General features: G+C 39.3%; 1 protein-coding gene across 1 annotated transcript in view; it reads left to right on the forward strand.

Annotated features, from left to right (window-relative positions):
• dmxl1 (Dmx like 1) overlaps positions 1–12,815 on the forward strand; it is a 61,727-nt gene that overhangs the window by 21,492 nt on the left and 27,420 nt on the right. Inside the window, exons 20-31 of the mRNA XM_016674039.1 lie at positions 307–562; positions 1,168–1,301; positions 1,545–1,731; positions 1,838–1,948; positions 2,734–2,903; positions 4,100–4,197; positions 4,305–4,470; positions 5,629–5,757; positions 5,902–6,040; positions 9,673–10,448; positions 10,782–10,934; positions 11,594–11,601. Of these exons, the coding sequence (XP_016529525.1) occupies positions 307–562; positions 1,168–1,301; positions 1,545–1,731; positions 1,838–1,948; positions 2,734–2,903; positions 4,100–4,197; positions 4,305–4,470; positions 5,629–5,757; positions 5,902–6,040; positions 9,673–10,448; positions 10,782–10,934; positions 11,594–11,601 (2,327 nt within the window). The remainder of the gene's footprint in view (positions 1–306; positions 563–1,167; positions 1,302–1,544; positions 1,732–1,837; positions 1,949–2,733; positions 2,904–4,099; positions 4,198–4,304; positions 4,471–5,628; positions 5,758–5,901; positions 6,041–9,672; positions 10,449–10,781; positions 10,935–11,593; positions 11,602–12,815) is intronic.

Raw genomic sequence — 12,815 nt, forward strand, 5'->3', positions numbered from 1 at the left:
GCTTAGAAAGTGGAGCCAAGAAAGTAACCCAGCTTAACCCCTGTTAAACTGTTTTTCTGCTGATTGTCTGGCCTGTGGTCGCTGTGAAATTAGTTTGAGGTGCAAAATTTGCTCCTGTAGCTCAAGTGGTTCCTGCAGAGGACAGCCAGCTGCACAGCCTTATAATTTTTGGCCTCTTTTTTTATTCCCACTCTGTAGAGTTCATGTTTATGCTTACAGTGGTTGTTGTTGGCTATTTAGCAAAATAACTAAAACGAGTACCTTAATTTAAGCTGTGTGTTTGTAACATGATTTCTCTGTCTTCAGGTTCACCGTGCCAAAGCAATCCTCTCTCACTTGGTAAAATGCATTGCTGGGGAGATAGTGATACTCAAGGACAATGCCACCCATCCAGAGAAACGCGTGCGCTCTCGGACTATCAGTGTGGGAGGCAGCACAGCCAGGGACCAAAAGATATTCAACAAGTCAGAAAGCTCCAGCCCTGACTACACCGAGATAAGCTCCGTCCCTCCCCTGCCTCTTTACGCTCTGCTGGCAGCTGATGAGGATGCACCACATCTTGGTGAGTTTGAAGCATGGAGGTTATTGGAAATGTGCCAAGTTGAAAATAAAGCAGTATTTAGTTTGGAAGATCTCCTCGAATGCAAACAAGTGAATTTATGACAGGAATTAATTTTTTCAGCATCAACCCAACATTTTTGTTGAATTCTGACCTGCTGATTTGATACTATGTTCATATATAGATGTAAACATTTCATCTTCAGTTGACGACATATTGAACTAACAATTTCTAATTAAGCAAACTTTGTGAGATGGATTAAATTTTTTTTAATGATTTGCTATTTTTTTTCTAACTAAAACACTTTGTAAATCCATCTGGATTCATGTCTAAAGTGATGATATTTATATCACTGTTTGGAGCCAGACATCTATCGCTAGGCTAAAAATGGGTATCATTGTTGGCTAAACTTCCTTACTGTGTGAGATGCAAAGAAAGGCACTCTCTTCTTATTAAGCAGCATTCTGTTATGTCCTTTTTCATGTTTAAAACAAAAAGAATACAAGCTGTCGTCTCCTTTTTCAGCAGTATTACAGAATATTGTTTCAGGCTTTCTGTGCTCTGCTTGTCTTGTCTGTTTCAGCTCAGTTAATGTGTTGCTTTTGCAGAGAAAGGAGGCAGTATGAGCGGTGACAGCGGACATGGCTCCAGTCAGACTGATGCCTATGATGAGCTCTTTCATACACACAACACTCTGGATCTGGATCCTCTGGACAACGAACAGGAAGAATCTGGGAATAAGGTTAACTGCTTCTTTGAACTTGCTCCGTGGACAAAGCAACCGTTTGGGCTTTTTTGGTTTTCAAATTCATTGTTGAGATCAGCAAATGTTCTGCAAAAACTCTGTACCTGGCTAAAAAAAAGTTTATTAAATATATTCTTGTCTGCTCTGTCTGGACATATTTTCCAAATTCTGTCAAGTTGATCTAAATGCATCTTAAAACTTTACATGGTACCCATTGTCTGTTTTGCTCCATATTTGTAGGTTATTGACCTTTCCCAGTACAGTCCGACATACTTTGGGCCAGAGCATGCTCAGGTTCTATCCAGCCACCTCCTCCACTCCAGTTTGCCTGGATTAACCCGAATGGAGCAGATGTCCCTCATGGCGCTGGCGGACACAATCGCCACGACAAGCACAGACCTCAAGGATAACCAGGATAAGAGCAAAGGTAAACCAGACATGTAACATTCAAATGACTTGGGTAAATACGTTTACGACTCACAGCAGAATGTGGTCATATTTGGAGGCAGAACAGTTTTTAATAAATATTGCAGGTGGAGAAACACTGGATGAGTGTGGGTTGAAGTTCTTGCTGGCTGTCAGACTCCATACCTTCCTTCTAACATCGCTGCCTCCTGTCCATCGAGCCCAGCTGCTGCGGCAAGGTACAGTGGTGTTGTATGTACAACTGCTTAAAGATCCTCCATCCTGGGCTTTCTGGGATGGAGAAAGCCTGGGATTCCTGCACATTTGAAATTAAATATCTGCCACACTGGTCATTTTTGTTGAACATGGTTTCCTCATCATTTGGTGTTAAAATAGCGATTGGACATAACATACACCACTCTGAATGTTTCCACCCCAGGAAACACCCATCTTTCATTTTCTTATTACCACTAAAATATCTCACACTGCTGAACTGAATTGAAGTAGCAGTTCTAAGATGTATATGTACATCTTTTGATAAGGCAGTTTATCTGAAAAATCTGTTCATGCACAACTTAAAGAGTAGAATTAGTTAAAATATGTAGCAGTGATGTTTTCAACAACAGATCATATTTGGGGTTGTTGGCATGTTATTAACATTGTAAGTTTCTTACCTCGTTGTTTGTCTCTCCGCTTGTTTAATCTGGGCTTCGTTCAGAGCAGTAACTCCAAGAATCCCTAAAGCAAGAAAGAGAATGAAATGATAGTCTCAATTGTGGACACTTGACTGCAGTTCTCTTTAGGAGAAGTGAACAAGCTACGGTCTATTCATCACTCTAAACTACTGCAGTAATGTTTCCTTTGAGACATCTAAAATGCTTCCTTTAGGCTCTCCACATGTTATCCGTTAGAGGAAATCCTTGTCTCCTTTGCTGAAGCAGCCTCTAATCTTACAGTTTTGGTCTACGTTGTTGGAAGTTTAACTACAAAACTAGTTTTCTGGCTCTTTCTTTTCTGTCTGTAGGCCTTTCAACGTGTCAGTATGCCTGGGCCTTCCACTCTGAAGCTGAGGAGGAGCTCCTGAACATGCTGCCTGCCCTGCAGAAGGGAGAGCCCACCTGGGCCGAGCTCCGAGCCATGGGTGTGGGCTGGTGGCTGCGCAGCACCAACAAGCTGCGCAGGTGTATAGAGAAGGTAAAACGGACCATCATGTAATTCAGTTATGATGAATAATAAATAGTCTACTAAAGGAAAAAAAATCTGAACTAATATAAGAAAACTACTCCAACATGCTGCCACCATCAGTGCAGGTCAAGAAAACTATAATTGATAATTTTGCTTAAACCAATGTAGCTAAATTAATTACAAACTAATTAGAAGGTTTAGTTAAATAATAGTTTTCAACCTGTTAGAATAATTGTTGTTTTTATTCTTCAAATAAAGATTTGATTAAAGTTGTTAGATGATTTTAAGCCAAAACTGCTGCAAAACATTAAACAAATGTATCTGACATCCTCTCATAAAATAAAATTGACTGCTTTGTATATTCATACTTGTGCTGATTGAGTTGTCCACACGTTTTTGTTGGTTTTATAAAATCTTGCAATTTTGCTGCTGTAAATCTCCCGTCCCACCATAACTCAAAAGTGATCAACTCGACTGAGACAGTGACTAATGAAGGCCAATTGAAAACGGTTAATTCAATTGGCCTTCAATTCAATTGAAGGCCAATTCAAAGAGGGTGCAAAGAAAATATCCCCCTTACCTCAACACCTCCAGTCAGAACAGTTGATGCATTGAGGAATTTGTTTTTGTTGCAGCTGAAATCCAGACTCTTCAGACCAGGCAGCCTTTTTCCAATCTGCTATTGTCCAATTTTGATGAGCCCGAGTTCCTCTGCAGTTTTCTGTTCTTAGCTTACAGTTTGATCTTTTGCTCTTTTATGCCGTTTTCTACAAGATTGGAAATGCTGTGCGTCCAAATACGGATGATGTAACAAATGTGTTCTTGAGTTGTTGTTGCCCGTCGGTCATCTCAAACCAGTCTGTCAGGTTTCCTCTGATATTGATTAGATGTTTTTCATCCACACAGCTGTTACGCACTAAATATTTCCTCATTTTTGGGCCGTTCTGTGTTAAAAATCTCAGATCAGCAGTTTATGAAATACCCAGAACAGCTATTCTGGCATCAATAACAATGTCACATTTAATGTTAAGTCCCCCGTCCCGTTTGGTGCTCATTCTACCTTTAAGTCAGTCACCATGATCATATCTAGATGTGTAGAAGGACTTTTCTGCTTGACTATTTAAGTTAAACCTTTAAATAGTTGCACCTAAAAAAGTGGCCAGAGTGTATTTCTCCAAATCATATGCTCCTCCTTGTTTTTCCAGGTTGCCAAGGCTTCGTTTCAGAGAAACAATGATCCTCTGGATGCTGCTATATTTTACCTTGCAATGAAAAAGAAGGCAGTGGTTTGGGGACTGTACAGGTAGGCGCCTCTGATATGCTGTGGCACATTGTTCCTATACAAGCTTAGTTGTGTCAAGCTGCTAAGGATTGGTGACGTTGATGTTCTTTAAATGTTTTTCTCTCCAGGTCTCAGAAAAATACAAAAATGACAGAGTTTTTCCACAACAACTTCAGCGAGGACAGGTGGAGGAAAGCTGCATTGAAGAACGCCTTCTCTCTGTTGGGAAAGCAGCGGTTCCAGCATTCTGCTGCCTTCTTTCTGCTGGCTGGCTCCCTTAAGGATGCCGTGGAGGCAAGTGGGGAAAAAAAAAAACATATGACAATGTGTTTATCAGAAGGTTTTGTTGTTTCAGCTACACTGCCTGTTCACAACCCAATTAGATGGCTGGTTTTAATAAGTAAATGCTGAATCTGTTTTTTAGTATCATTATCCACCCATTCTTATGTTTCTGCATCAGTTATTCAGTGTTTCACATCCAGCCATCCCTATTCTTTTTGATTTTGTCCGTCTCAGTTTGTCTGACCGTCTGTCAGTTCATCAACACTCCCGCTCGCCTATCTGTCCATCAGTCTTTCAGTCCTCTATCTGTTTATCTGTTTGACCATCCATACATTTCTATTTTACACTCTCTGGTTTCTGCAGGTTCCACTTTAGAAGCATCAGTGGAAATATCTGCAGTCACTGCGTTAGAAAACCTTTTATTTATGCAAAAAAAAAAAAAAAGAAAACAGAAAACGGATTGAGAACTCTGGAAACTGTAGTCTGGAAAAGTTGTTTAATATTGGCAGTTAATTGAGTGCTGCAGCCTTTCCTCCTGTGGTTGGGTCTGTAGTTTTAAAAGTTGTTAACCAGTCTGACTTCTTACTTTGAAAAGCAGTCAGAAGAGCTAGAGTAGCTAGATCAATATTCTGCATTCATGCACTGAATCCACCTTATCTTTTCCCAACTTTTTTTCCCCTATATTTATGCTTGAAATGTCTTCATTTGAGAGGAGAGTGGATTGGAAGTCACATTTGTTGCATTCTAATTCTTAAAAGTTGACTGTTTTTCATTGCTGTGTTTGCATGGTGACTAAAACGGCTGCCGTCTGTCAGTCTGCAGCTATCACTATCAGGGAGTTGACACGGGCCATCATGATTATTTAGGCTTTTACTTATCAAGGTTATTCCTACTCAGATGGTCCCTTAAGCAATGAGTCACATTGTTACATCTGCATGAGTAACCACTACCTCTCTAAGCATTTTATGGTAATGAGCTTCACCCAGGCGAAGGGCTATCATTGACTTTGCTCATTTTCCCTGGCTGGGAGGTTGTCTCATTGAAATGCATCTCACCATAAATCAGTTCTGAGCAACCAAAATGTTTTCCTCCTAGGACATTTTACTTTTTTACATGAATATGAAACAAATAGTATATATAATAACTGACTGATTTATTTGCTCCTTTTAGGTGTGTTTAGAGAAAATGCAGGACTTGCAGTTGGCCCTGGTGATCTCTAGATTGTATGAATCCGAGTTTGAGATATCTTCTACTTATAAAAAGATCCTCCAGAGACATGTTTTGGGTCAAGACAAACAGGTAAGCACTTTGTATAAGCCCATGTAAAAGACACACAAGTAGTATTATTATTATTTTCTTTAAACATGCAATATTTTATGATGCCACCCAGCTCGTTTTGATTTGTGAACTTCTGTAGCCATAGTCATTTCCTGTGTCTTTCAGATTCCAGTCCATCCAGATCCGTTCCTGCGAAGCATAGCTTTCTGGGTCCTGGAAGATTACAGCAGGGCACTGGACACACTGATTGAGCAGCCTGCAAACTGCAAAAGCTCTGGACCCTCTCAGAACAAATGTGACAGTGGTATGTATAGTGTCGCTCTGAGGTCGTCTTTTCTTTTTTTCTACCAAAAACATTTATTAATGATTACATTTGTTTATATTGAATTAACTTGATCACCCTTAAGTTTACCTTTTATTCTGTAAAGGAAATACTTGGTTTCTTTCCACACAAATATTTATGTAGTTAGCTTTAAGGTAAGGTAAAAATGTCCACATCCAAACCCAAGTACTGGGTCTCAGTCGAGGCTTTATTCAATATAACGCCTGTTGTTGATCATGATGCCTGTGATAAGTTTATTTTCTATAATTTTATGCAGGCTGCACTTGTAACAGTGCAATTTCATCACTATATTTTTTACAGTTGGAGCTTGTTTTGTGTCTGTGGCTGTCTAAAACTGTATCACAGGCACAATATTTCACTGATCAAAATTGTTTTTGTGATTTTCACAGTGATGGAGAGACTGTATTGGCTATTGCAGCTACTGTTCTGTCAGCATCACCTGACCTGTTTCTCTTTACACTTGTCCCATGTAAAGACATAACATTTATTTCTGCAGAATTAACTTTATCACATTTACGTTTACTTTTACTCTATAGAGGGAATGCCTGGTGCTTTTCTCCATAAACTTACATATTGGTAGTGTTGAGGTAACGCTGACCATTTCCAAACCTCACCTATCCCCCGTAAACCGAAACACAAATTCATCTCTTTGTTCAAAGTGAAGTGTTGAGTTTGGGGAGTTTTTTTCTGAATGTTTTGTTTGCACATAATCAGCTGAAGCCAAACTTGGTCATAAAAATTTTAGCCTAACACTTCAGCCAACTGCTGTGGATGAAAATATTGTCCATAGGAGAAAAACACGAGTTAATTAAAGTTTGTACAAATCGAACACATTTTTATAAGCATTACCTTCCTATAGATCTTCATGTTGAAACAGAGTCCCTGGTGAGTGAGTTGAATACTGTGCAATACTGATGCTGATGAAATGTTGTTTATTTCACACCACTTTAAAGCTACTGGGTTTTAACTAATTTTAATGAGGTATTGGGCTGGGACTTCTGCAGCTGAATATTCAAACCAATCCTGACTGGGACAGCCCTACATTCATTGCACCACACAAGAGTTGAAGATCCAGTCAGTTTTCTTTATTTTGTAATGTTTGGCTTTTAACATTAAAATGTTTTCTGAAATAAGCTAATTATGCTAGCGGTAATCCAGGAACTGTAAAAGTATTTTTAGTCTGAGCATGCAGCAGGTATATGTCAGAATCTGCTAAATGAGCATGATTACGAAGACGAGCTGTGCCGTAAAAAATCTGAACTCTTCCTTTAACAATGGATGAAGACCTGAACTCGGTGTGAACCTTTTCTATTTGACTTGAAAGCCAAACCAGTCCCAGATTAAACCTCCCTATGCTAACATGTCTTTTCCATAAATAATGTTCTCAAACCACAGCTGGTATGCTTACAGAAAACATAACGCTGGCTCCTGCAAATTTAAAAAATACTCTGACTCTTTAAACTTAGATGCTCTCTATCTCTGAATTTTTCAATATTTATTTAGATAAGGAAATTTGATTCCTCACCTTCCTGCCCTTAAGGCATTTTTTTCCCTTCTAGCTCTTCTTTTTACATTTCAGTAACTGCAATGTATATCAGTGAGCAACTTCTGCTGCTGCTTCATATATTTTGAATCCCAATGGAGATGGTTGAGGTGGATGAGCTCTGATCTGGTTACAGTGACTTTCTAAAGCCTCACATCCCTTAAACATTAGGTTTTGTCGGTGTGTTTTTATTTGGAATTTATTCAAAACACCAACTCATTGCAAAATGTAATTTTGAAGTTGAGGCAAAAAATATGACATATATTTGCACATTTTACTGATGCCCCTAATCAAAATTGTTATAGGTTATAAAATACCCTAATGATTGGCGACGCAGGACTAAAATTAATCAGAGAAGAGACTAATGGTAATCTTTCAAAAAATCCAAAGCTCAACAGGATGTCAACAGGACGATTAAGTTCACTGCATAAATCTGGCCTTTATGATGGAGTGGAAATAAGGAAAGCATTTTTTTTAAAGAAAAACCACAAGAGGTATAGTTTGTATGCAGACATGGTAAATATTTCAAAGAAGGTTCATTATTAGGCCTCTGCAGAGCTGTGTTACTTTCTGAGGAATTAATTCAACCATCACACGTTTGAAACCTGTAAGACTTTAGCTGGACACCCGTGGTCTAGATCAGGGGTGCCCAAACGTTTTGAGCACAAGATCTACTTTTTCTCTCACCAGCCGCCTGAGATCTACCTCATGACACAAAAACATAAAAATTGCTAATTAAACTCTTTTTACTTATTTATATGTGAATATGCATCAGTTATATCAGAAATAAAGTGACAGAAAACGTAATGCAGAAGCTGATTGCAGACCTGACGCCAGCAGGTGTCAGTCAGTCATGGTAGATCTGAAATTTGGTTTGATGACCTCAGTATGAGAAACTACAGACTGATTGGAGGAACCAAAGAGCCCAGAAAAGGTAAAGGCAAATCTTCTGAAGTCGGGATATAATTAATTTAATTTCACATAATTATCTTGGTAGAATTTGTTAAAACTTATATTTGTCCTATTTGATGTTTGTTGTGACGCATGCTCACAAAGAACAAGGTAATTAGTCCAAGTTTGTCGTTTATTGAATGTTCAGAAACTACAGCAGGTGTGATGAGCCACAGCAAAGGTAAACAAAGGTAAAACAACCCGAACAGACGATCAACTCAAAACCACTCCTACCTTTTTACTTTTTCTCTTTGTCGTTTAGCACACCCGTTGCCATGGCAACCGCCTGTGCTGAGCAAAGATTACATTAAAAACACAACATTCAGTCTGTTACGATGTCAGGTTTCCAGGCTTGATATTTATTTCTTGATTGTTAATAAGCCTCTCATGAACACAGCGGTGGTTGAGTAGCTAATTTTAAAGTCCTGCTCTGCTCGTCAGTCGGTCTTTGAGTCGCTTTTTTTTTTCTCCTTTTTTTTTGTTAATGGGACCGAAACACACTGAATTGCGCAACACCTTGTTGAAACAATAATTACTGAGATTATTAATTTTAACATGTTTTGTTGACTTTTTATAATTATTCTTTTTTTAATGAATCTACAAACGTTTAGGATCTTAGTGAATATTTTTGATAAGCCTGTCAGAAGAGGAAGTGCTGCTCTCGGCGTCCTGGCGGCATTCAGTTTGTCACCTGCCGAGATCGACTCAAAACCTTTCCGCAATCGACCGGTCGATCGCGATTGACATATTGGGCACCCCTGGTCTAGATGAAAGCATATTAATTTGCTGGAATGGCCCAGTCAAAGTCTAAGCCGTAACCGAAATGAGAATCTGTGGCATGATGTTCACAGATGCTCTCAGTCCAGTCTGACTGAGCTGAATATTTTTTAAAGATAAATAGTTTGAGACATGCAAAGAAAATATAGAAAATCTGATTTGAATATATCAAAGTTTGACGACGTGACATGATGAAACATAAATAAAAATTAAAGAGTTTAAATGCTTAAACAAGGCGGTGTAAACGGCGCGTATTTTTGGGGTCTGTAGGACTTCTGGATTTAGATTTGACAGTTTCTTTGTCCCTTTGCATCTGTTCCAGGTTCCTCAACCATGTCTGCAAGCAACCCTGAGGTTTTCAACTTTTACATCTACCTCCGCACACACCCGCTGCTCCTTCGCCGCCATTTCAGCTCTTCTGACAAAGCTAAAGTTGCTCTGACCACTGAAGTCCGCAGGGCCGACTCCATCAGCCTGGATGAGAGGAGACTCTTCTTCACGACTGCATACGCACACCTCCACGCCGGATGCCCCATGTTGGCACTTGAAGTCCTTTCCAAAATGCCTAAAGTTCACAAGCACTCCAAAGTTTCCCATCACGGAGTAAAAGACATTCCACATGAACTGAGCATCGGGAGCAAGAATGGGCCGGCATCGGAACCCGACTGGTCTCCGCCGGACCTGAACGGCTACCATTCGGATGGAAACAGCAACAGCAGGTCCGACTCAGTCTTGAGTTTCGATTGGAGCCAGCCGTCGATGGCGCTACCAGATGAGCCCCTGGATCTGAAGTGGGACAGCGACAAAGACGAAGAGGACGAAGATGAAGGGAACGTTTTGGAAAACAATAAAAAAACAGACAACAGCGTGTTTCAGGACCGACAGGACTCCATGGTGACTATCGCAGAAACGTTAAAAAGTGAGGAAAGCGAAGATGGCGATGACTTCATTGCTCCATCTGAAGACATCTTTTTGGCCCACCTTAAGTTCACCGCTTGCTTGAAGATCATGAGCAACGAACTCCGGACTCTGTCGACGGGATACGAACTGGACGGAGGGAAGCTGCGGTACCAGCTCTGTCAATGGCTGGAGAGAGAGGTACAAATGCACACTTCCACATTCCTCCAAAAAGTTGGAGGGTTCCTTTGCATCGTGGAATTAACCTTTTGTAAATTTAAGTTCACCAAGTAAAACTTGGAAGTTGCATAACTCCCACTCATTTCTTCTTCTGTTCCTGTCATTGTTTCAGCGTATTCTCTCTGTCAGTTCGTATAAACATCACTTTGGTTGAAACACCACTGCTTTTCTCTCATGCGAACAGTTTGATGTTTTGGTAAAATGCCTTGCTCTGTCTGTCATGCATAAATGATAAACTCACTCCTGATGAGTTGAATGTGAGAATAAATTTCTTATTTTTCTTTTACCCCCCAGGTTGTGTCTCACCAGCATGTTTGCAGCTATAAGCCTTGCTTACCAGAACGGTCCGTCTCGGGTGATGGCCCCGTTTCTGGCCTGGTGGAGGAGGAACAGGTGGGTGTTGATTGCTGGCTCCTTGCGGTGATATTAAATGAAGACAACTGCTCCGTCTATTTACTGACATGATTTTCTGGTTCTTTTTTTCCCCAACTATTGATTGTTTTTACCGCAACTAGCTTGTACAAGTCACACAATCGCACAAATAATCAATAGTCGGTTATATCCCAAGGAACAAATCGCCTTAATTTGTTTATAAACATGTTTTTCTTGAATTCAGTTTTAAAAAATTGCAAATTTTTAAAACTCCCACTCATACAAGCTTATTGGTTGTATGAGAAAACAAAAGTCATGGAGTTTTATGTACAGAGAGCTTCAACATGCTAATTGTAGAGTTCACATCCTGCCAAAATTTGCAATAAATCTAGATATAAATAAATTGTAATTTTAAAACCTAATATTGCATCTAAAAAATTAATAAGAATGTTCCCATCTTATTTGATCAGTGTGCCAAATTAATATGTCATTTTCAACTATTTAAATTTAACATTGGCACTATTTATTTTCCGTTTTATTTCCAATCTTATTCTTTTTTCCCTCATTTTTTTCATACCCTGTATTTAATATTTTGTTACTTTTTTTCTTAGCACACATTGATTTATTCCCTGCTCTGTTTGTTTTTTGCCTTTTCTCCCCTCCTGTTTTTTTTCCTTTCTCTGTCTACAGATATTTTTTTTTCCTCTTTTCTTTTGCCTTCTGACTCTTTGCAGAGGGTAAAGTAAAAGAGGGGAAGTGGAGGTGGGCAGGAATCCAGAGATGGCTTTTCTCATAAGAGAAATGTGAAAGCTTGTTGCAATAACACCCCTGAGCCAAGAAAGTGTCTGTTACTGTTACTAGATGTTGAGTGTCACTCACAAGTCTAATCACATAAACAGTAAGGCAAACTAGGTTAAACACTGACAACTTGTCTGGTGAATATGACATAATCAAAACTTATAAAGTAAAATTTTCTTTCTGCATCTTTCTAAATAATAAACGGAGTAGCAAATGTTTAAACTGACCTGAATTAGCTCTTGTAGGCATTTAACTGCTTCTACAGTTTGTCACCCCGCAGCTGATTACATATCTTTGCTAACTAATGAGCAGATTAGCACAGATGTATTTTTAAAACACATTTACGAAGCTGTCTAAAAATAGTGAATTGTTTTGACCATTTTTCCATAATTTAGACACACATTTATGCTTATTACTACATCCTTTTGAGGTGATTATTTGTACACCTCCAGCAATGAGCTGACAGGATGTACTGTAAGTGCCCAAACACCTGCTGCTTTAAGACTAACGAATAAAACGCGGGGTGGGAAGTAAACAACCCAATGAGGCGACATGGGATCTGTGTTTGTAGCACAGTCAATGGGCGCAGGGAGTCCTCCTCGCGCTTCTGCTTTGATTCTGAAATAAAATACATTTCTGCTCCCCCAGCTTGGGTCCCTTAGTTGTCAAATTTCCTCGTTGTTGAGGAAATGTTCATGTTCCTCCTTTGTGTTTACTTCAAACGGTGTGAAGAGTTCCTGTTAAGTAGGTTAGTGAGAACTGAGTGTGATTCATCGAGGGTGAAGAAAATGAGTCTTCCTGGTATTTTTATACGCAGAAAGTCATGTTTAGAAATATAGTACACACCAGAATCACACACCTCTCTACTGCCAATGTTTTCTTCTTTTCTCTTTAACTGTCAATCACACACACAGAGAAAGATACTTGTGGAAATTATGTGTGACATTTCCAGGAGTTGGCTCATCTTGACTTGATTTACTTCATTGCTGAGGAAATGCTGCTGTTTTGAATGTTTAAAGATGTTGCCCACAGTTTTTTATTCTCTTTGTGAGAGTTTCTTATTTATAGTCTTCTAAAACATGGAGAAATTTGATAGAAGACTTTAAATTACTTTAGTTAGGAGGACAACTGGCTGCCTGAAGCCAGTTGTCCTATACC

The sequence above is a fragment of the Poecilia formosa genome, unplaced genomic scaffold, assembly GCF_000485575.1.
Source record: "Poecilia formosa unplaced genomic scaffold, Poecilia_formosa-5.1.2 Scaffold89, whole genome shotgun sequence".
Lineage (NCBI taxonomy): Eukaryota > Metazoa > Chordata > Actinopteri > Cyprinodontiformes > Poeciliidae > Poecilia > Poecilia formosa.